Genomic DNA, 25,990 nt, shown 5'->3' on the forward strand with positions numbered 1-25,990 from the left:
CATGGACTGGAAGAATCAGTATTGTTAAAATGTCCATACTAGCTAAAGCAATCTATAGATTCAATGCAATGCCCATCAAAATACCAATATTACCACAGAAATATAAAAAATAATCCTCAACTTTATATATAACCATAAAAGATCCAGAATAGCCAAAGCCATCCTAATCAAAAAACAAAAAAACAAAACTGTATCTGACCTCAAATGGTAGTACAGAGCTGTAGTAACTCACATGGCATGGTAATGGCATAAAAACAGACACATAGACCAGTGGAACAGAATAGAGAACCTAGAAATAAATTCACACATCTATAGTGAATGTATCTTTGAAAAATGTGCGAAGAACACACAGTGGGGAAAGGACAGTCTTTTCAATAAATAGTGTTGGGAAAACTGGATATCCATGTGCAGAAGAATGAAACTAGACCCTTGTCTCTCACCATATAAAAAAATCAAATCAAAATGGATTAATGACTAAAATATAAGACCTGAAACTATGAAACTACTAACAGGAAACATTGGGGAAACACTTTAGGACATTGGTCAGGGCAAGGACTGCTTGAGTAATATAATACCCCCAAAGCACAGGCAACCAAAGCAAAATTGGACAAGTAGGATCACATCAAGCCAAAAAGTTTCTTCACAGCAAAAGAAACAATCAACAAAGTGAAGAGACAACCAACAGAATGGGAGAAAATATTTGCAAAGTACCCATTTGACAAAAGATTAATAACTAGAATATATAAGGAGTTCTAACAACTTGACAGGAAAAAATCAAATAATGCAGTTAAAAAATGGGCAAAGAATCTGAACAGACAGTTCTGAAAAGAAGACAGACAAATGGCCAACAAGTATATGAAAAAAATGCTCAGCGTTATTGATCATCAGAGAAATGAAAATCCAAACTACAATGAGAGATCATCTCACCCTAGTTAAAATGGCTTTTATCAAAAAGATAGGCAATAGTAAATGCTGGTGAGGATGTGGAGAAAGGAGAATCCTGTACACTGTTGGTGGGAATATAAATTAGTGCAACCACTATGGAAAACAGTATGGAGGTTCCTCAAAAAACTGAAAGTAGAACTACCATATGACCCAGCAATCCCACTGCTAGGTATATATCCAAAGGATGGGAATTAAGGATATTGAAAAGATACCTGCACTCCCATGTTTATTGCAATGCTATTCACAATAGCCAAGATATAGAATCAACCTAAGTGTCCATTGATGGATGACTGGATAAAGAAATTGTGGTACATATACATAATGGAATATTATGTAGCCACAAAAGGAATGAAATCCTGCTACTTGAAACAATATGGATGGAAGTGTAGAACATTATGTTAAATGAAATAATCCAGGCACAGAAGGACAAATCTCACATATTCTTACTCGTATGTGGGAGCTAAATATTAAAAACAATTGATCTCATGAAGACAGAGAGCAGAATGGTCATCAGAGCCTGGGAAGGGGAGTGGGGAGGGGGCTGCAGATCAAGTGGGGATGGTTAATGGGTGCAAAAATATAGTTAGTTAGATAGAATGAACACTGATAGTACAACAAAGTGACTATAATCAACAATAAGTTGGAATATACTTTAAAATAACTAAGAGTGGAATTGGAATGTTCCTAACACAAAGAAATGTTATTAATAAATGGTTAGGTGATAGATACACCATTAACTCTAATTTGATTAATTCACATGTATGCCTGTATCAAAACATCACATGTATTCTGTAAAGATACATAACTACTATGTACCCATACTAATTAAAAATAAAAAATAAAAAATAATCAAGAGACCTAAATGGATGAACTAGAACTATAAAACACCTAAGACATAAGTGTAAATTTTCATGACTTTGAATTAGACAATAGTTTCTTAGATATGATACTAAATATACAAGTGACAAAAGAAAAAAATAGGTAAATTTGACTTCATCAAAATTAAAAAACTTTTGTGTATTAAAGGACACCATCACGAAAGCTAAGAGACAATCTAAACAATGGAAGAAAATACTTGAAAATCATATATCTAATAAAGGACTAGCATTCTATATGTAAAGAATTCTTATAACTGAACAATAAAAAATCATGTGATCTAATTCTAAAAACTGGCAGAGGACTTGAATAGATACTTCCCTGAAAAATATATACAAATGACCTATAAGCATATGAAAAAATACTCAACCTCATTAGTTATTAGGTAAATGCAAATCCAAACCACATTGAGATACCACTTCATACCCACTAGGGTAACTATAATTAAAAAGACAGACAATAACAAGTGTTGGTGAGGATGCTGAAAAATTGGAACTCATAAATATTGCTGCTGGAAATGTAAAATCGTGCAGCTACTTTGGAAAACAGGTAGTTCATTAAAATATTAAATTTAGAACTCCCATATTACCCAGCAGTTTCACTCCTAAGTGTATATCCAAGAGAACTGAAAAAATAAATCCACACAAAAACTTGTACACAAATATTTATAGCAGCATTATTCATAATTGCTCCAAAATGGAAACAACTCCAGTGCCTATCAACTAATGAATGAATAAACAGTGTTTGGTATATCCTTATAGCATAATATCAATTGACAATGAAACAGAACAAAGCCCTAGTTTACACTACAACATGGAGAAGCCTGGAAAGCATCACGCTACATGAAAGAAGCCAGTCACAAAAGACATTCGTGTGAAATAGCCCTAAGAGGTAAATCCATAAGGACAGTACACTAGTGGTTCATTAGTGCTGGGGTGAGTAAGTGGGGAATAAGAATGACTGCTAATAGGTTTGTATCCAAAATTAGGTTGTGGTATCTGCACAACTCTGTGAGTATACTGAAAATCACTGAGCTATATACTTTAAATAGGTGAATTTTGTATGTGAATTATATCTCAATGAAACTGTTATAAAAAAGAAGCAGGATAGGTGCTTGATTTTATCTTACTTATAAAATTAGGGAATAATGAGCACCTTCCAAAGGTGACCAATGATTCTTTCTTCTTCTTCTTCTTTTGTGTGGGGCAGAGTTAGCCTTATATGTTTTTATATATTTGCTTTGTTGACCAGTGTGTGATCCATATAGTGCCACCGACTTCCTTTCCCTAGAATCATATAAACTCCATGAGGGCAGGGTCTTGTCCTTTTTGTTTATATCTGTTCTCAGAAGCAAGAATTATGCCTGGTGCATAGTAGGTTGCCAATGAATAGTTTTTGGTAAACGTATGAGTGAATGAAAGAGCTACCTGATAGTTTCTGATCACCTGTAGCTGATTCTCTCTCATATTTTAGTTCTATTATCCTGTTCCGTGATCAAAACCAACCATTCTCCAGCTCCCTATGTCATATCACTCCCTATCTAGAGCTAGTCTTTGTGTTAAACTAGATCAGGCTCTGAAGCTGAGATCTTGTGCAAGGAAGGGTGCATGTCCATGGGGGCAAGGATTGGGCTGGAATCCCACCTGGTCTCCACCTGCAAAGCATACTCTCTGGTGCTGGGTGGATCATCCAGGAGTAAGGGGGCTAAATTTCTAATTGTACATACTATCCAGAGGGGGATCCTCCTTCTAATTCATTTTCCCAGATGGGTTGCCATTGAACTACCTGTCCCCTTGGAAGAAATGCTTTTTTTTTTTTTTAGATCCCACAAAGGTACTTTATGTGTTAGTAGTTCTGTTTCAAAATTTTGGTGGCCTAATCTGTACATTACTTTCAAGTTTCCTGGCACCATACCCTTCCTCATTCAGCTTGTATCCCACAGATATAACTCATTATCTTATTAAAACCCATGAATGCAAGTTTTATACCTTGTAATTCTGCTTTCTCTGTGTGAAATATCATAGGGAAACCTCACAATCACATGGACAGGCACCACAGCAAACATGTCGTCTGAAATCCCAGTGTCGCCTGTGCCTCTGATTAATTCCTTGATTATAATTTTGTCATTGCTGTCTTTGATTCTTGGCAACTCTTAATCCAAGCAGGTATTTTATTAATTACCGCCCCTCACTTTTAACATATTGCTTTATCACATTTTTCAAAGGAGAAACAAAGGCCCTCATGTTCTTCCCTATCCCTCCCTAATATATGTATTTACCTAAAAACCAATTATTCACTATTTTATTACTTGTTAATAATTAGGCATCCTTCCTCTGTTCTAAAATGTATATCTGTTCTGTGCTACTAACCTCAACCTTATTCTACTGATTATTTCTTTCTTCCCAAATATATTCAAATCTTACTTCCTGTTCTATTATTTCTTCTCAACTCATAATGTACTAAAGTCCCTCTTGCAGTTGTGGCTTCTAGTTTACAAAAGTGGAGTGAGCAGATGCTACTTATTTCTTTTTTTAGTTTAATTTAATTTTTTTTTATTTTAGTGTATTATGGGGGTACAAGTGTTAAGGTTACTTATATTGCCCATGTCCCCCTCCCCCCTTGAGTAAGAGCTTCAAGCATATCCATCCCCTATATGTTGCACATCTTACTTGTTGTGGTTGTATACACCCTACTTATTTCTTGTATGAACTCCAATTCCAAGAAATGGATGAAATATCCCTTGCCACATTGGAAAATAAGAAACAACATGTTGGTTGTTGGGGGCTGATTCTGGCGTTGTGCCTTATACTAATCATTCACTATAGCCTGTAATGTACGTGTGCTGCATGACGCAGCGGTAGTCAGCATTTTCTTCAGACACAGTTGCTGCCTCGTGACATGATAAGAGGCCTGAGTTTATGCATGTAAGCAAATGTTGCCCAGCTCCCACATGGTGGGCCCCCGTGGTGGGAGTCTGGAGGCCATAAAGATAAGAAGAACATTCCCAAGGCCCGGCCCCATGAGATGGTTGGTAGTCAGTGACGGGTAAGACTCCTCAAGGGAGGGGCAACCTAAGACAGACACAACTCTGGGGGCTGGCCGCTGGCTGGGAGAGAGAACAAGAAGTTTTTCAGATGGCTGCATTGCTCTATGTTGCTTATCTCGGCCTTAGCTTTTGAGCTATGTCTAGGCGCCTTAAGTAACCGTTTTGAGGTCTGAGATCATGGGACCATTGTTCCCTTGTGAAACTCCAGAATTAATGGTTATCGCTACTATGCTCAGATGCTCACGTATAAGGAACTAACCTTGGGACTGGAGAGTATAAAAATAAAGTGACTGGTACATTGGGAACTCAAGTCATGTAATGTCTTTGTGTGTGTCTCTGTCATTATTTTATGTTCTGTGTTCATCCCCCGTCCTGTAATCATGCCACATCAGTTGGTGGACTGGAATCTGTGAATCCCTAAGAGATTGGAAGTATACAGACTGGACTGAGGAAAAAGTGCACAACATAAAGCACCTGCAACAAAAGACTGTTCTAAGTGGTGAAAATTCTTGTACTTCATGAACAAATGACACATACATATATAGGAAAGATATTCTGCTGCTGAATCCCATATCCCAGAGAAATTATTCAAGGGTGTAAGATGAGGCAACCGAGATGTTCATTCCTGGGACAGTGAATGTATAAACATGTTGGATACATGCCATAGACTACTAGGCAGCATTCAAAATCAACTGCTAGATGTACTGATTGAGATGTACTGATAGCAACATGGATAGGTCTTAACAACATACTGCCAAGAGGAAAAAAGTATGTGTGCACGTATGTGTGTGTATGATCTTCATGGATTACAACAAATACCTGCCTACGATAGAACGCCATACAGTTTCTGGGGACACTTACAAATAAAATATTTATGTTTTACACAATGGAGAAGTTGCTCATGGAGGGAAGGAAGTGGGAGTTTGGTATGGAGGTCAAAGAAAATTTAAAAACGTAAGAAGTATCTTTACAGGCAACAAAACATTTCTAACAATATAATTTAGCTAAAATGTTTATAAAATTCAGAGTGTGATAAGCCATAGAGTAAAATTGTAGGCAAAAAGATGTAACATTTTGGGAGCTGGACTTTCTAGAAAAACTAAAATGTAGTACACATTCACTCATGTAGTCTCAATAACATGAAGATATGGCTAATTGTAATATACCTTTTTTGTTATAGGTAAGCTAGGTTTATTTTAACAATATCCAGTGAGAAAGACAGACTTAAAAGTAGTGTTTAGAGCTAATCTGCCAGGAGGCCTTCACAGGCAATGATACTGTTTATAATTTACTTGCTAATTTTACTTTTTGCAATGAAATGATTTCCTTGAGTCAACATTTATTACATCACTATCAATTTTAGATTTGGATTCTACTCTAGAAACATGTGCCCATTCATAGAATTTCTCTTGTATGGGAGAATCCTTTAACTCAGGCTGACTATATTCAACCCAAGATAAATTTTTTGCTTAGCTCTCCACACAGAAAAGAATAACCATATTCACCAATTTTAATTTTTTTAATGGGATAGGAAAAGGAAAGTACTGAGATGGATGTAATTAAATTACATTTTTCAAGAAGCATCTTGAACAAAATGAAGTTCTTCATTCACCACTAAACTTTCCTCCTCGACTGAGGTCATGATGGTCCCTTAATATGCAGGAAAAGGATCCCCTTCTGCCATGAACCTGAGATAAGTTAGTACATTGATTATTAATTAATACATTCTAAAATAAAGAACTGTTGGACTTGGGGCAGCATTTTTGAAAGAATTCTAATAGGAATATTCTCATCACTGAGATTTTAAAATCAAACCATGTGCTTTTGATGCTTTTAACATTTCCCTTCCCCCTTCCTTCACTTTCTCCCTCCCTTCTCTCCTTCCTTCCTTCTTTTTTGTTTCTTTTTTTTTTTATTTCGGGATATTATGAGGGTAAAAACATTTTAGTTACATTTTATGTCTTTGCATGCCTCAAGCGAGGGTTAGAGGCAAGCCCTTGCTCTCTACAATGCTCACCGTGTCCTTTAGTTGTGAGTTTACTCCCCCCCCCTCTAATCCCTGGAGAATAATACTACCGTGTGAGCAGCATAGTGTTGATTCGTCAGTGCCAATTTGATGGCAAATACATGTGGAGCCTATTCTTCCGATCCTGTGATACCGCACTTCGTATAATGGGCTCAAGCTCTATCCAGGAAAACACACGAGGTGCTAGATCACTGTCGTTCCTTATAATTGAGTAATATTACATTGTATACATATACCAAATTTTAATAATCCACTCATGAATTGATGGGCATTTGGGTTGTTTTCACATCCTTGCAATAGTAAATTGTGCTATCATAAACATTCAGGTGCAGATGTCTTTATTATAGAATGTCTTTTGCTCTTCTGGGTAGATGCCTAATAGTGCTATTGCTGGATCAGATGGTATTTCTATTTTTAGCTCTTTGAGGTATCTCCAAATTTTTTTCCACAGAGTTTGCATTAATTTGCAGTCCCACCTGCAGTGTAAAAGTGTTCCTGTCTCTCTACATCCTTGCCAGCATTTGCTGTTTGGGGATTTATTTTGATAGAGGCCAATCTCACTGGAATTAGGTGATATCTCATTGTGGTTTTGATGTGGATTTCTCTAATGATTAGAGGTGTTGAGCATGTTTTTTGTGTTTTATGGCCACTATTCTGTCTTCTTTTGAAAAGTTTCTGTTCATTTCCTTTGCCCATCTATCGATGGGGTTGTTTGATTTTTCTTGTTGATTTTTTTAAGTTCTAGATAAATTCTTGTTATCAGCCCTTTATCAGATGTGTAGAGAGCAAATATTTTCTCCCATTCTGTAGGCTGTCTATTCGCTCTAATGATAGTTTCCTTGGCTGTGTAAAAGCTTTTTAATTTGATCATATCCCATTTATTTATTTTTGTTGCTGCGGTGATTGCTTTGGGGGTCTTCTTCAAAAATTCTTTGTGTAGGCCAATGTCTGAAAGGGTCTTCCCAACATTTTCTTCTAGAATTCTTAAGGTTTCATGCCTTAGGTTTAATTCTATTATCCATCTTGAATTGATTTTTGTGAGAGGTGAGAGGTGGGGATCCAGTTTCATTCTTCTGCATATAGCTATCCAGTTTTCCCAGCACCATTTATTGAAAAGAGATTCTTTTCCCCAGTGTATATTTTTGTCTGTTTTGTCAAAGATTAGATTACCATATGCAATTGGTTTCATCTCTGGGTTCTCAGTCCTGTTCTAAAGGTCTGTGTCTCTGTTTTTGTTTTAGTTACAGTTACTATAGCCTTTTTTGTTTCTTTAAGTTGTAATCTAAAGACAATGCTAAATAAAGAGAGAGTCTCCAAGGCAAGGATTGATCATAAAGACATATAGTTTTCTACTCATATTTGATTTGTTATGATTTGATTTGTTATAATTTTTTAGATTACTATTAAGTATAGCATTGAATACCTATCAGTTTAAATTCTATCTAGTCTGAGAAGAAACCTGTGTGTTCTTATATGCTCAATCCATGCCCTTTCTCTTTTCACTTTATTCAGAGAATTAAGAATGAGACCTCTGTGTGTGTGTGCGTGTGTGTGTACATATGTGTATGTGTGTTTGGTGTGTGTTTTTTATTTACTTTGCTTTTAACTAGTACTATACTTTTTTCTAGATAATGAGTTTTATGCCTTTAGATGGAACTTCAGCTCCCCATTTTACTACCTTACTTAACTAAATTTTATTGAAAAGTTATCAGTGATCCAGATATCAGGGTATTTTTAATACCCTAATTCCTCTGGCGTAACATCTAATCCATGTTTTTAAAAGGAAATGACTTTTGCAGCACAAGTGAAGATGCAGCCTCTGAGTGTCAAGAGATAGTGGGAAACTCAAGGAAAAATTTGTTTGATAATTTCTTCTCCTTTCCTAATTAATTTTATCAGGTTAATTCAAAATAAAGCTTAAGCAAAGATATCTACAGATTAAGAAGGTAAACTAAACAAGGCATATTTGTGAAATGGTAAAAAAAATTGATGAGACTGGAACACAGAGTTTGTGGGGTGAGTGGTGGGAGATGGAATTAAGAAAGTAGATTGGGGCTAAATTATTACAGAAATAAATATTGTGTTAGAATATAAGGCCCTCATGTGTTAAGTGTTCCTTGTATAAACTTTCATTATGAGAGATGAAGAAAAGGAGGACAGAATAGAGTATATTTAAGGGATCATATAAAAAAGGTTATCAAGCCGGGCGCGGTGGCTCACGCCTGTAATCCTAGCACTTTGGGAGGCTGAGGCGGGTGGATTGCTCAAGGTCAGGAGTTCGAAACCAGCCTGAGCGAGACCCCATCTCTACCAAAAATAGAAAGAAATTAATTGACCAACTAAAAAAATATATACAAAAAATTAGCCGGGCATGGTGGCGCATGCCTGTAGTCCCAGCTACTCGGGAGGCTGAGGCAGTAGGATCGCTGAGCCCAGGAGTTTGAGGTTGCTGTGAGCCAGGCTGACGCCACGGCACTCACTCTAGCCTGGGCAACAAGTGAGACTCTGTCTCAAAAAAAAAAAAAAAAAAAAAAAAGATTATCAGATTTTTTCGGTTTGGCTCTGTCTCTCAGCTCATTGGCCAGGGCAGTTAAGTGGATGGTGGTGCTCTTAAATGGAAAAGAGATAGAGAAATGACATTGGGAGTGAGATGATTAGTTCAGTTTTAAATATATTTTATTTGGGGTGCTTTGGAATCACTTGGGTCAAAATCTCTAGAAAGCAGTTGGAAATATGAGCCCACAGCTCAATAGAAAGGTCTAGAGTAGTGATTCAGCATTAGGGTTGTAAATTTATAGGTGGTTAACCAAGCTATAGGTATATATGGTGTTTCCTATAGAGAAACTATAGAATACAGTTGGAAAAGTCAAGGGACAGAATAGCAGCCTACGAGATTATGGCATAAATACGAAGCTAGTTCAAAGGGTCCAATTAGTGAGACTAGAAGTGGTAAAATGGAAAGGGAGCTGAATTTTCCTAAACCTCCTTGCATATCCAGTCTAGGACATATGGACAAACCACTGTCTCCTTCATGTTAACTTTGAACTCCTGCTCCTTCTGAGTTGTTCTTATGATCTCATTGATCTCATAGCTTAAATATGACACTTCTTATCAAAACCTTAGTTCTTCAAATGGGGTTCATAACAGAAGCCAGTGTCTTCTGATTCACCAAGGGAGAAATGGGATACTCACTGCATCTTTATTATCCTCCATGTCTTGCTTTCCTTACCCAGTGGACCACTACAAATGCTGCAAACAACTCTAAGATGGTGAATATGCCCAAGTATTCTGTAAGGAGTTTACCAGCCGTCTGTATTCAAAAAGAAAATGTACATTCTTTATAGATATTTATATGTTAATACTTTAAAAATAATATATGTGTCATAAAATTGCAGGAAGAAGAAAAGTAGAAAACTACCCATTATGTCTATCACCCTCGACAGCAAAATTTTTAATATATTTTTTGATCATAATGATAATAACTAATAATTATTGAGGATGATAATAAACTGATGTATTTCTGCCAAATAAATAATGAGGATCATTGTATTTTCCTGTTTGTCATTGTGAATACGATCAGCAAATTTTTATTGAGGCCAAGATACTTCTAGACAAGATGGAATTGAGATGCTCTTGAGGTTCAGTGTTATCGAACTTATTTAATGGAGAGATTTATAAAATCTGCCCTATTGTTAGGAAGGGACCTTAGAGACAAACTCATAGTGAAAGAAGAGAAGGTTTAAATTTGTAACCTAGGCTTAAAACAAGGGTTTATGTGTCCTGGGTGTAGGCTGTTTCCTCCTGGGATTGTGCCTCTTACTATAAAGTGCAATAGACCCGTATCCTTGGGCTAGGAATAAGAATACAGAATCAGTAATATTGGAAGCCCAATCCTCTTCAGTACCCAAAGCACTTTTGTGACAAGGCTTCCATGGGCCATTCAGATCAGTGTTCAGTGATGACACCATTTAATAGTAACTGAACCACCACAGTGGTAATTATGGGCATTCTCATGGACTGCTGAGATGTTCCAGGACTCTATCAACTAAGGGTTTGGAGTCAATATTGAATTTTTGGCTCCCAGTGTGTTCTAATTCTTGACAGGACAAATGGGGAAGAGGCTTCAAGAGAAAGATCCTGGATTTCCTACTAATATTAGCATTGGTTGTTCAAGACATGAATTGGAAAAATGAAATTGTTAAGACCATAATTATAGTTCAGTCCAATAAAATGAGTCATTCTTGTTAAACAAATATGATTTTAAGCAATATCTTGGTGTTTATATTTGTTTAAAATATCATTTTAAGGTATCCACCAGATTATGCGTCATAAAATACTAGCATTCCCTACAGCAGTGGTCCCTTGATGTGCCACTGAATTGATTTTTGTAAAGACTCAATTTTGTATGATAAAATAACTTAAAATTTAGACTCTTTTTGATTAGAATAAATGCTCTGCAAGTGACTATCCCTGTGACCCTGAGTAAGTAGCTTAACATTTCTAAGGTTTTTTCATTATTGAATCAGGCACATAAATCATTACTTGAGGAAGTTTGCAGTCATATTCACTGTAAAATCACTTTTACAGCTACATAGACATAAGAAAGATCCGCCATAATATAAACAAGTATATACGTTGGAACTAGCTAATTAACCAAGAGTTTTTGGACAAGGGACAGAATAGCAGCCTAAGAGAGCTTACTTAATTAGGCTAGGAACTTAAAAATAGGCAACATCTGGGGGCTCAGTTCAAAAAGTTGGTTTCCAGGTCTCGGTTAAAGGCCCTCTGTGAAGCCTTAGCATACGGGATAGAGCAGAAGGATAGGAATCTTAGAGAAGACTTTAGCACCTATGGGCTTCACTTCCTACACAACTTAACACTGAACTTCAATCTTTTCCTCCTAGCCCCCTTTCTCCACACCAACAAACTTATATAGATAAGTGTACATATGTCCAGAGTCCCACATGCTTAGAAACACAGATATACATAGACACTGAAATACAAACATGGACCCACTTCAGCCCATACAGACCTGCTGACAGATGGACAGACTCAAAGCAGGTAGTGCAAAAATGTCCACCTAGTCATATTCTCATACAACTGAGTCATATGCATTTTAAATTGCATACATTTATAGACTACAGCCCTGATATTGAACATAAATCCCTGAGTATCACAGGCACATCAAGGATGCCATTTCTTTTTTCCCAATACCAAGCCTTGCTGCAACAAATGTGATCTCTTAAGGCCTGGGAGAACTGGCCTCAGAAATGTAGGTGCCTGAAAAGAACTGAGTTGCCCATCATAAAAATAACCAATGTAATGCTTAATCACTCAAAATACATCTATTAATATCTTAAATATCTTCCATTTGTTACTTGAGGTTTTTGGTGGCCCTAGGTTTAGGAATATAAACATGTAGTTTTATATACCAAAGAGTAAATTAATGATGAGGGTCATCCCCATGACTTGCATGATACTTAAATACTCTGATCATTTATCAAATAATTTAATTCATAATTCTAAAATTGTGATGAAGTTCTTACAGAATCCTGGTACTTACATGTGGCCAAATAGGAACATGTCTACTCGCCCTCTGTGCTGCTAACTCAAATGTTATTGCTATCATACCAACCAATGCAACACAGAAACTTGTGATGTTCAGATATGTAGTATAGCACATCTGAAATAGATAAAAAAAAATCATTCGGTCATTAGAAGTTATTCATATGTATGACTGGCAAAAATATTTATATAAATTCTGATCTTTTAAGAATAGTAAGACCATTAAAAAGTCTGCCAGAACTGCAGATTTTTAGGATCCCAATAGGACTGAAAAATTTCGAAGACAATAAAACTTCTGATATAGGATGCAGGTGTTTATTTTTTTTCTTGACATGAAATTTATTGAATGCCTAGTTTGTACCCTGCAATCTATGTTCTGCGTTAGTAGATGAAAGGCAGAAAAGAAATGATCTCTGCACTCAAGGAATTTTCAGACTGCCGAGGAAGACAAACAAGTGCATGTTAAATGTGAATAGAATGTAAAAAAATTGTCAACATAGGCAAATCTTTAGTGTCAAACAATTTCATATTACCAGAGAGCTAACATTTCAGAAGTTTTCTGTGGTTCATTTTGGAGTGCAAGGAAGTGAGTTTTAGGAAATTTTCTTGGAAAGACGGTACTATCCAGCTAGGCAAGATTTTATCTTAAAAATGGTGGAGAACTATTAATAGGTTTCTCAGAATGTACTTACTCTGTTTTCAGGCCACATTCACGCCAGGCTATGTACTCTAGACAATGCATATGTGTAATGTTGCTGTATAATTGCATTTTGTCCATATTTGAGGTCAGAGAGATGATAAGTCATATGATATTGCTATTGAGAAGATCTCTTTCTTATATTTATTTCCTTGTCTACATTTGAACTAATGAATTTCTTCGTATCTAATGTGAATTAGAAAAAAGTATGAAAACTTAAACTACCTAATTCTGAAAACCTATTTCACTGGATAAAGCATGTGTTTATCTAAATTGCTATTGTAAGTTGTGGAGTGGTTTCAATTAATTTATTCTTTTGGAAAAAAATATTTAAAGAAAGACAACTAAATTAAAATAGATTCTTCATTAACTCATTTTATAAACTAAATATCCAATATTATTACTTAGCAAATTATAGTATATCAATGTAATTCAATCTTTAAAATGAAGTATTTGGTGACTTTTCAATTATACAAATGGTTATGCCAAAATAATAATTTATTATTATTATTATTATTTTTTAGAAAAAGGGCTACCTTGTTGAGAAAATGCATTGACAAGGCTGCTTGTAGCAGGTTTTCTTCTCTAGAGCAGGTGTCCTCAAACTACGGCCCACGGGCCACATGCTGCTCCCCGAGGACATTTATCCGGCCCGCCAGGTGATTTTGCCGCCGCTGCCTGTCCTGCTTAGCAGCTGACTCATCCCGGGCCCACAGTGTGCACTCTCCAACGAATGGTCTGAGGGACAGTGAACTGGCCCCCTGTTTAAAAAGTTTTAGGACCCCTGCCTGGAGTATGAAGTTTTGCTGGCAAAAGCTTATCTAAATAAAACAAGCAGAGTTGCTTGTTTTGGTTGAGGTGATATTAGGAGTATACTGTAAGAAGGGAGTGAAGGTGTGGAGAAACTAGAACACCCAGCCCGTGGGTGGGGATGTGATATGCTACAACCACTTTGGAAAACAGTTTTGCAGTTTCTTAAAAAGTTAAACATGAATATGGCATATGGTTCAGCATATTTTACCCAAGAGATATGAAGGCATATGTCTGTATGAAGACTTGTATGTTAATATTCATAGTAGCATATGTTTCTGACATATGTGTTCATTTCTCTGAGATAATTACCTAGGAATGGATTGTTGTAAGAGCTCAAAACTGGCAACGATAAAAATTCCATCAACAGGCGAATGGATAAACACATTGTGGTATTAATATATCCATACAATGGAATATGACTCAGAAATAAAAAAGAGGTTAACTATTTATATACATGGTTGAATCTAAAAATAATTATGCTGAGTGAAAGAAGTCAGACAAAAGGGTATATATATTGTATGATTCCATTTGTGTAAAACTCTAGAAAATGCAAACTAATCTATAATGACAAAGGCAGATTAATGGATGCTTGCAGGAGGGGGTATTTTGGGGAGGGATCAGCAGGAGGGATTACAAATAGGCACAAAGAAATTTTGGGGGCCAGTGGTTTTATTCACTATCATATTATAGTGATGATTTATCAAATTGTGTACTTTAAACCTGTACAGTTTATTATTTATTATGTATCAGTTATACCTCAATAAAACTATTGAAAAATAAAAAAAAAGAAGAGCATGAAGGGGCAACTGTATGACAGCCGGATATGATGGTTAAAAAGTGTGAGGCATGATGAGATCCTGCCATCTACTATTTTTTTTTTTGGAGTAATTTTTGAAAATAGAGACCATATAAAGAATATTTTAAGAAACACTTTCATACTTTTATTATATCCACAGAAAATTATTAATCTTTATTTTTAAAATTCCAGGCTTTATTTCTAAAATAACTAAAACATTTCAGATAAACTTTTCCTAACATCTAGTCTAATTTCAGGCTTTGGCTATTATGAGTAAAATTGCTGTAAACATTGTGTGCAAGTTTTTGTTTCTGACATATGCGTTCATTTCTCTGAGATAATTACCTAGGAATGGATTGTTGGGTCAGATTGCAGGCATATATTTAAATTTCTAAGCAACTACCGCATATTTTTACAAAGTCATGGTGTCATTTTACTCTTCCAGCATCAACATGAAGGCCCTGTCTGCTCCACATACTTGTCAACATTTGGTGTGGACAGGCTTTTTAATTTTTATCACTCCAGTCAGGGTAAAGTGATATTTCCTATAGTTTTACTTTGCATTTTTTTAATGACTAAAGATTTTGAGCAACTTTTGTTTATTGGTCATTCATATATTTTCTTTGTGAAGACTGTTCAAATCTTTGCACATTTTTAATTCAGTTATTGGCCGCCTTATTACTGAACTCAGTAACAAGGATCCCTTTTATATAATCTGTATATGCCTGTTGGATACATAAGTTTTATGTATTTTTCTCCTACCATGTGCCTTCTCTTTTAATTTTCTTGACAGCATCTTTTAAATAGCAGAAAGTTTTGATTTTGATGTCTAATTTATTAACTTTTACTTTCATGATTCCTGCTTTTTAGATAGTTCCTTTCTAAGCAGTCTTTTCCTAACTCTAGGTCAAAGAGAATTTTTCCTATTGCTACATCTAGAAATGTTATAATTTTAGTTTTAATGTTTAGATTTATGATTCATTTCAAATTCATTTTTGTGTATGGTATGAGGTAGAAGTCAAAGGTCCTCTTTTTCCATATGTATGTTCAGTTGTTCTAGTGCCATTCCTTACCAGATTACATTGGTGCCTTTGTCAAAAATCAATTGACCAAATATATGTGGCAGGACTAGGACTATTTCTGTATCTATGTATAGGAATATTATATATAGAAATATATATATATATATATATAGTGTATATGTATCTATACACACACACCAATGTTATCTTCTTCTTTATATGTTTACTTGTTTAATTGACAAAAATTATACATTTTTATGGTATACAACATGATGTTTTGATATGTGTATACATTGTCTAAAGGCTAAATAAAGCTAATTAACATATCCATTATCTCACATACTTATCATTTTTTGTTATGAGAACACTTAATATCTGTTCTCTTAGCAATTTTCTTATGCACAATACAATACCTAGTTATTAACTATGGTCACTATGTTGTCAATAGATTCCTGAATGTATCCTTCTGTCTAGCTGCAATTTTGTACCCTATGACCAATATCTTCCCAGACTCCATCTGCTACACCCTTAGGGTAACAATTATTCTATTCTCTGCTTCTGTGAGTTTGACTTTTTTAGATTCCACTTATAAATGAGATCATGCCTTTCTGTGCCTGGCTCATTTCACTTAACATAAAGTTCTCCAGGTTCATCTATGTTGTTGCAAATGACAAAATTTCCTTCCTTTTTAAGGCTGAATGGAACACTTGTGTATATATACCACATTTTTTAAATCCATACATTCACTGATGGATACTTAGGTTGATTCTACATCTTGACTATTGTAAATGATGCTGCAATGAATATGGAAGTGTAGCTATCTCTTGTAAACACTGATTTCATCTCATTTGGATATATACTCTGAAGAGGAATTGCTGGATTACGTGGTAGTTCTATTTTTAATTTTTTTGAGGGAACTTCTTGGTTTAAATGAAACTCTTTGGGTATTCCCCTATCAACTTAGCTGGTAGCAGCCACCAGAGGCCAGGACAAAAGGGGATCCACCTGCATGGGTCCCTTCAGGGTGTTCTTGCTTTCAGGGGTCAGATTGGAGGCAGGCTTCAATGATAAAACCACAATGTGAAAATTTAAGAGGTTTTAGAACTTACAGACAGTGGGAGATATGCTGCACACTTGGAGCCAATACACGGAGTCAGCGAGTGCACGAAGGGAGAAAAAAGAAAGAATGGCAACTAGCAGTATATTGGGGGGAATAGGATGTGGGTCACTTTAAGTTCCCAGGCAAATGCTTGAATGGTCCATTTAAAGAAAGCAGTGGGAAAGCTGGGCACCCAGTCTGCTAGGCAGAAGAGATGTCTCTAAGTTCTTATCTCTGGCCGTTGGCTGGAGCCACTTGGATGTGATACGGAACTGGAAACTGTGTGAAGGTTGCCTGCATTCCAATAGTATGCCAAGACAACATAAAATTATAAGCATTCATTGCACCCGTATACTGTTTTCCCTAATGGTTGTACTTACATTCCCCATCAACAGTGTACAAGGGTTCATTTTTCTCCATATCTTCACTGATAATTGTTATCATTTGTATTTTTTATAATAGCTATTCTAACAGGTGAGGTGATATTTTATTGTGATTTTCATTTGCATTTCCCTAATGCTTAGTGATCTTGAACAGATTTTCATAAGCCAGTTGGCCATTTTTCTGTCTTCTTTTGAGAAATTATCCAGGTCTTTTGCCCATTTTTAATTGGATTATATGTTTTATTGCTATTGAATTCCTTATGTATTTTGGATATTAATCCCTTATCAGATGTATGATTTGCACATATATTCTCCCATTCTATAGGTTGTCTCTTCACTTTGTTAACTGTTTCTTTTGCTATGAAGAAGCTTTGTAGCTTGATGCAATCCCATTTGCCTATTTTTCTTTTTATTGTCTTGATTAGCTATATGGTAAGTCTCGAAATCTGGTAGTGTTAGTCCTATACTTTTTGGCTATTTATGTATGGTGTTTGAAATCTATCAATAAATAGAAAAAAACCTTTCAGGATTTTGATTGGAACTGTGTTGAGTCTATAAAATCTTTCCATCCATGAACATATCTTGCTATTTATTTTGATATTGTTCAATCTCTCTCTGCAATATTTTATAATTTCCCTAACACTTAGGGTAAATATTTCCTAAATATTTTATTTTTGTGTGCTATTGTAATGGGTGTTTTCAAAAATTTTATTTCCAATACATAGAAATACAAGTGATTTTTTTTAAAAAGTTAACTTGTATTCTGCAACATTTGGTACATTCTCTTATCAATTCTATATTTTTGGGGACTACTTAGGATATCTTAAGATGTTTTGTTTAGGATGTCTATGAACAGAGCATTACTTCTTTTAATCTTAATGCTTTTTATATCTTTTTCTTGATTTGCGTTACTGGATAAGAACTCCTGTACAATATAAATAGATTTGGTAAGATGGTACGTTTTGCGTTGTTCCTGATTTTAGGGAGAACGCATTCAGTCATATACCATTAGGTATGATATTTGCTATAGGTTTTATGTATGTGCCATTTATCATGTCGAGGAAGTTTCATTCTATGAATATTATTCATTTGATGAAAGGGTTTAAAAAATGATTGTAAATGCTTTTTCTTCATCTCTTAAATTATCCTCCTATATTGAATTACATTGATTTTTGAATGTTAAAGCATGCTTTCCTAGGATAAATTTTACTTCATTATGATGTATAATTTAAAATAACTATGTCACATAATATTTCTTATCCTTTTGTTTTCTCTAGTATCTATAGTGATATTTCTTCTTTTATTTCCATTATAGGTAATTTGTGCTTTCTCTTTTTGTTTTCTTGATCAGTCATACTAGGGGTTTATCAATTTCGTTAATTTTTTCAAAAACTAATTTTTGGTTTTATTAATTTTCTTTATTGTTAGTTTAATTTCTATTTTATTGACATCTCTTCTCTTTACTTTTTTATACTTTCTCTTACCTTTGTGTTAAATTTTGTTTTTCTTTTCTAGATTTTTTTTGCTCTAAGAATTTTATTGAGAATATATATTCTATTTGAATTTTAAAAATCAGTTGGAAAAACAAAAACTCAAGTTTATACTAAAATAAGTGACTTATAAGCAACACTTTCAAATTCTAGTCATTTTCACTTTAAACCAGCATTTTTTTTTCATTTTTATTTTTTTAAATTTTAGGATATTATGGAAGCACAAACATTTTGGTTACAAGTAATGACTTTGCCTCATCCAAGCCAAGGCTAGAGGTGTGGCCTCCCCCATACAGTGCACATTGCATCCATTAGTTGTGAGTTTACCCAAGCCCACAGCCTGACTTGACCGACATCCAATGAACATTACTACCATGTGAGCACCTTAGTGTTGATCAGTTAGTACCAATTTGATGGCGACTACATGTGATCCTTATTTTTCCATTCTTGTGATACCTCACTTTGAAGGATGGGCTCAAGCTGTATTCAGGACAATATAAGAGGTGCTAGATCACCATTGTGTTTTGTAATTGAGTAGTATTCCATGGTATACATATACCACATTTATTAATCCACTCATGGATTGAAGGGCCCTTGGGTTGTTTCCACATCTTTGCAATTGTGAATTGTGTTGCCATAAACATTCAAGTGCAGATGTCTTTATTATAGAACATCCTTTGTTCCTTTGGGTAGATGCCTAGTAGTGGGATTGCTGGATCAAATGGTATTTCTACTTTTAGCCCTTTAAGGTATATCCAAATTATTTTCCACAGGGGCTGTACTAATTTGCAGTCCCACCGGCAGTGTAAGAGTGTTCCAATCTCTCCACATCCATGCCAGCATTTGTTATTTTAGGACTTTGTGATAAAGGCCATTCTCATTGAAGTTAGGTGATATCTCATTGTGGTTTTGAATTTCATTTCTGTAATTATTAGAGATGTTGAGCATTTTAAAAAATATATTTGCTGGCCATTATTCTGTCTTCTGAAAAATTTCTGTTCATGTCTTTTGCCCATTTATTGATGGAGTTGTTGGATTGTTTCTTGTTGATTTTTTAAAAGTTCTATATAGATTCTTATTATCAGTCCGTTATTGGATGTGCAGAAGCTTTTTAATTTGATACAGGTCACATTTATTTATTTTTGTTGGTGCTGTGATTGCTTTGGGAGTCTTCTTCATAAATTCTTTGCCTAGGCTGATGTCTAAAAGAGTCTTCCCAACATTTTCTTCTAGAATTCTTAAGGTTTCATGCCTTATATTTAAGTCTATTATCCATCGTGAGTTAATTTTTGTGAGAGGTGAGAGGTGGGGATTCAGTTTCAATCTTCTGCATGTGGATATCCAGTTTTCCCAGCACCATTTATTGAATATTCTTTTCCCCAATATATATTTTTGTCTGCTTTTTCAAAGATTAGATGACAATATGTGGATGGTTTCATATCTGAGTTCTCAGTCCTGTTCCAAAGGTCTTTCTCTGTTCTTGTGCCAATACTATGCTGTTTTGCTTACTATAGCTTTGTATTAAAGCTTGAAGTTTGATAGACTGATACCTCCCAGTTCGTTCTTTTTACTTAAGATTGCTTTGGCTATTCCAAGTCTTTTCTGTTCCGTACAAAGTGTAGAATTATTTTTTCTTGATCTGTAAAGAAAGGTGATGATACTTTGATAGGGATTGCATTAATCTTGTAGATCACTTTAGGTGGTATGGACATTTTAACAATATTGATTCTGCCAATCCATTAGCATGGTAGATTTTTCCATCTCTTTCCATCTTCTACAGTTTCTTTTCTAAGTGTTTTGTAGTTCTCCCTATATATGTCTCTCAACTCTTTCATTAGATATTCCTAGATACTTAATCTAGGAATCTAGATTAAATTCTTAGATATTTAATTTTCTTTGAGGCTATTGTAAAAGGTACTGCGTTTTTTATTTGATTTTTGGCTTGAGACTGTTATTGGCATATATGAATGCCCCTGATTTGTGTGCATTAATTTAGTATCTTGAGACTTTACTGAAGTCATTTATTAATTCCAGGAGTCTCTTGGTTGAATCCTTGGGCTTTTCTAGATATAATATAATATCATCAGCAAAGAATGAGAGTTTGATCTCTTCTGCCCCCATTTGGATGCCCTTAATTCCCCTCTCTTGTCTAATTGCTCTGGCAAGGACTTTTAGCACTATGTTGAACAGAAGTGAAGATAATGGGCAACCTTGTCTGGTTTCAGGTCTAAGCAGGAATGCTTTCAGTTTTTCCACATTCAGTATGATATTGGCTCTGGGTTTATTGTATATGGCCTTAACAATTTTCTTTTTTACTTTTCATTCTTTTTTCTCCTTGGATTGTATATTTTCAAATGCTCCGAGTTTGATTTCACATATACTCTCTTCTTCTTGATTAAATCTGCTGTTGATGCTCTCTACTGTGTATTTTTACTTCATTTATTGTGTTTTTCAACTCTAGAATTAGTTTAGTTTTAATAATTTCAATCACTCTGTTAAATTTTTAATTTTGCTTATTTATTTTTTCCTGATTTTATTTAATTATTTCTATGTATTTTCTTGAAGTTCCTTGAGCTTTTAAGAAACACTTATTTTGAATTCTTTTTGAGGTGGTTCTTTAATCTCCATTTCTTTGGGGTCAGTTACTGGGAGATTATTATGTTATGTCTCATTGGTTTTTAATGTTTCTTGTTGACTTTTGTTGATATATATGGACATTTGAAGAAGTAGGGATATATTACAGTTTTTTAAAGGCTGGCTTTGTTCGGAAAAGCCTTTCACCAGTCAGTCCATCCATACACTCTGGGCAGGATATCTAGTGTGGTTTGGTGGTGGGCATGCTGCTGGAGTCCTCAGTCATCCTGGGCTGGTGCCTAAATAAGCAGGTGGGTGGGCCTCACCCTGGGTCTGTGGGGTTGGGCCTGAAGCCTGTGCCCACTGGGGTGGACCTATTCATTGAGTCTATGGTGATGGACCTGAAGTCTAAATCTGCAGGGGCCATCCAGAAACCTGGTCCACAGGAGCTGACCCATGAGCCTGAGTTTGCAGGGACCAGCCAGGTGTTGGGAAGGATATGGTACCCGGGACTACTGGGACAAGCCTGGAGCTTAAGTCCATGGGGGTTGGCCTTATTCTGGGGCAGGCCTGAAGCCTGAGTTGTGGAGGTGTGTCTGGGTCTTGGGTTCATGGGAACTGGCAAAGAACTTGGGTCTTTAGTTATGGTCTTGGAGCTTCAGTCCATACTGGGGTGAGTCTAGACTCTGGGTTTGCTGGAGTAGTAGTCTAGACTCTGGGTTTGCTGATGAGTCTAGACTCTGGATTTGCATGGACTGGCTTAAAGCCTGGAGTTGACCTGATGCTGGGGCAGGTGTGGGGTCTGGGTCTATAGGACTGGTGTGGAGCCTAGGATTTTGGAAGCTGGAATGGTGCCTACAGTCACTGGAGATTGCTTCAAGCCTGGGACTGTGGGGACCAGCCTGGTGCCTGTGTCTACTGATACTGGCCTACAGGCTAGGTGTGTGGATGCTGGCCTAGACACTAGGTCCACAAAAGATGGCTTGGTTCCTGAGGCCTAGGGGCTTGTCTAGAACCTGGGTATGCAAGGATAGTCCTGGTGCCTGCATTTGTGGAAGCTGATCCAGCACTGAGATCTAATGAGATTGGCGGATAGACCCTGGATCTGCTGAAGCATGCCTGGACCTTGGTCTACTGGAGCATGGGGCTGTAGGAGACAGCCTGCAGGGTGGGGCCACAGGGACCGCCTGGCACTAGCAATGTCCAGAGCTTGTGTTCATGCGTTCCTCACTGCCTTGAGGCCAGGGGTACCAATCTGGAACTAAGATGAGCCTGAAGCCTGAGGCTGGATGGGCTAGCTTAGTGCTAGGCAGCCTGGAGCTCATACTCACAGAGGCCCGCCTAGAGGCTAGGTCCACAGACTCTGGCCTGATGACTAGTAAGCCTGAAGCTTGGGGCTTCTGGGGTCTGCCTAGTGTTGGGGCTGGTCTGGAGCCTGGGGCTACTGGAGTTAGCCTGGTTTTGGGCTAGGCTTTCAGACATAGCCTGATGGGCTGAACAAAGCCTGGTGTTTCAGGATCCTGCCTGGTGCCAGGACATACTTGTAAGCTCAGTGCATGGGTACTGGCCTGGAGTCTGACATGACAGGAGCTGGCCTGCCATTGAGCAGGCCTGAAGCCTATATACACAGGGGTCAGACTAGAGGCTGGGTCTGCCGGTGCTATCTTTCTACTTCTAGAAGTCCTGAAGGTTGGAGCTATGGGAGCCAGCCTTGTGTTGGGGGCAGTCTGGAGGCTGGGGCTGCTGAGGCAGCCTTGGCAGTCAGGTGGCCTGAAGACTGAGTCAATAAGGCAGTCCTGGAGACTGGGCCTACAGGATCTGTACACATACCAGTGCAGGCCTAGAGGCTCAATATGTGGGTATTGACCAGGAGTCTGGGGTCATGGGTGCCTTCCCAGTGCTGGGCTGTACTGGGGCAAGCCCAGTGTTGGAGTGCAAGGCAAAGTATGATGCTTACTTCCATTTCCTTCCCCTAGGTGGAATGTATCTCTCTCCTGGCTCTGCTGCCTAAAGTTCGGGGAGAGGTCATGTATGTAATGTGGAACTGCCATTCCTATCCTCTCCAAAGTATCTTTTCTTATATTGGTTCTGTAATCTCTCTTTTGGTTTCCAGGTGCTGTAATCTCTCTTTTGGTTCTTGTCAAGATATTTTTGTGTGTAGAACGTTGTTTGAATTTATGTTTCTGTGGGGGCAGTGAGCACTAGAGAGCTCTATTCTACCATCTTGCTGATGTCCCTCTCTATCCTTTTACTTTCAACTTATTTGCATCTTTGAATATAAAATGTATCTCATTTATACATTATCTACATACTAGATAGCATATAGTTAGAAATGCTTTTTAAATCAATTTTGCCAATCTCTGCCTTTTTATTGAAGTGTTCAATCCACTAACATTTAATGTAATTACTGATAAGATAGGGTTCATGTCTGGCATTTTGCTCTTAGCTTTCTATATATATATCTGTTTTGTTTTGTTTCTTTGTTTTTCCATTATTGCCTTAATTTTTCTTAAATATATATTTGCTGGTGGTCTTAGTCTATTTGTGCTGCCATAACAAAATACTACAGATTGAATAATTTATAAGCAATAGAAATTTATTTCTAACAGTTCTGGAGGCTGAGAAGTCTAAGACTAAGTTGCCAGTAGATTCAATGTCTGGTGAGGGCTGCTGTCTGCTTTCAAGATGGTTTCTTGCTGCTGCATCCTCTGGAGGGAACAAATGCTGGGTCTTCACATGGCAGAAGAGACAGAAGGGAAAACCGGCCTAGCTAGCTCCATCCAGGTCTTTTATAAGAGCACTAATTCATTCATGAGAGTGGAGACCTCATGACCTAATCGCATTCAAAAGCCCATACCTATTAATACTGCTGCTTTGGAATTAAGTTTCAACATGAATTTTGGAGGAGACACAAACATTCAACCATAGTATCATATTCATTTTCTTGTTTATTGTTTATTTTAAGTTCTTTTTTTAGTGTTTTCCCTAGGAATTCCAATTAACATATTAAGTTAAAACAATCTATTTAATTTCTATCTTTTTATCGATAGTCTCTACTTCATGAGATATCACTTTTATAATTTCTTTTAATCCTTTAAACATTGTTTCCTTTGGTTCTTTGGACATATTTAAACCATCTGATTTAAAAATCTTTGACTACTAAGTCCAAAAATTTGGGGTTCCATAGGGACATTTTCTGTTGGTTGCATTTTTCCCACTGTGTATATAAAATATGTTTGTTTCTTTGCATGTTTTATGTTTATTTTAAAAGTGGACATTTTACCTAATATATTGTAAAATACTTGGTATTTGACTGTTGTCTACCCCAAGGGTTTGTTATTTTTGCTGCTGCTTGTTATTGTTGTTTTTCTAATTCCTGCTTATTTGTTTGTTGACTTTCCTTGACTAATTCTGGAAATATTATATTCCCTCAATGTAGGGCCTGTGAGTTCTCTGCTTTCTAGGAGTCACCCATGAGTCAGTATAATCTCATGTCAGCCAATGATACTTTTCCAAGAGGAATCTGTACGTAAGACAATACATACTTAAAACATTAATCAGTTTATAAGACAGCCTTAGCTTTCATTTATTCCTTGCTTGGGGCCTCTCAGTCAGCCAGAGATGAATTAGTGGGCCTTTCTCCTTTCTCAGGTCTTTCCTGGGCATGCACACAGCCTTCCACATGTGTGAAGCATTTCAGATCTCCAAGAATATGTCAGAGCTTTTCGAGGTTCCCTATGGCTTTCTAGTTATTCAGGATTTCCTCTTAAATTTATGACCAGGCTCCTATTCACCTGAATTCATTGCCTAATTCAGCTGTGCTGTTGCCAGCATATTGATACTGTTTAAGCCACCTAGTGGTAGGGCTTTGTTTTATTTATTTATTTATTTCAGGATAGAATGGGAGTACAAACATTTTGGTTACATATTATGACTTTGCCACACCCAAACCGTGATTTGGGGCATGCCTTTTACCCCTACAACACTCACCACGTCCATTAGTTGTGGGTTTACCCACTCCCAATCCTCTAATCCCTGGAGAATGTTACTACCATGTAAGCACCATAATGTTGATCAGTTAGTGCAAATTTGATGGCGAGCACATGTGGAGCCTATTCTTCCATTCTTGTGATACCTCCCTTTGGAGGATGGGCTCAGGCTCTATCCAGGAAAATATAAGAGGAGCTAGATCACTGTAGGGCTTTTTTTTTTTTTTTTTTTTTTTTTTTTTTTACTGAACTGAGGTCTGTGTCCAAATAGCCAGAACATCCTGGGAATAGAATGTTTTTTCCCAGCCAGTTCAGACAAAATGTTGACTATGCTCAGGAGATAGTGCTTTTAATAGAACATCAAATGATGTCAGTCTTATCAGTTGGCTGCAATACTGTTGGCTTTTCACGGATACGTTGCCAATGAAATGAGAAAGGAGAGGAGATGGAAACAGCCTCAAGTTAACACATTATAGATCCCTCTGCTTTACTGAGGTTTAGTTGCATCTCTTGGATAGACAATTTTTGGTTTTTGCCATGGCCTTGATTAATTATCAGTGTTCTGAATCATTAATTTTAGTTGTTTTGCCAGTGTTTTCCTTATTTTTTTTTTAAGAATGAATTTATGGAGTTGTTTACTCTGCCATCCCAGAAGTCAATCTTCCATCA

The 25,990-nt window shown here is 36.5% G+C and overlaps 1 protein-coding gene across 1 annotated transcript in view; it reads right to left on the bottom strand.

Annotated features, from left to right (window-relative positions):
• Window positions 1–6,367: 6,367 nt before the first annotated feature.
• LOC142870452 (membrane-spanning 4-domains subfamily A member 12-like) overlaps window positions 6,368–25,990 on the bottom strand; it is a 41,276-nt gene continuing 21,653 nt past the window's right edge. Inside the window, exons 5-7 of the mRNA XM_076001255.1 lie at window positions 12,457–12,576; window positions 10,086–10,203; window positions 6,368–6,555 (exon numbers count right to left, since the gene is read on the bottom strand). Of these exons, the coding sequence (XP_075857370.1) occupies window positions 10,096–10,203; window positions 12,457–12,576 (228 nt within the window). The 3' untranslated portion in view covers window positions 6,368–6,555; window positions 10,086–10,095. The remainder of the gene's footprint in view (window positions 6,556–10,085; window positions 10,204–12,456; window positions 12,577–25,990) is intronic.

Source organism: Microcebus murinus, chromosome 4 (assembly GCF_040939455.1).
Source record: "Microcebus murinus isolate Inina chromosome 4, M.murinus_Inina_mat1.0, whole genome shotgun sequence".
NCBI classification, from domain to species: domain Eukaryota; kingdom Metazoa; phylum Chordata; class Mammalia; order Primates; family Cheirogaleidae; genus Microcebus; species Microcebus murinus.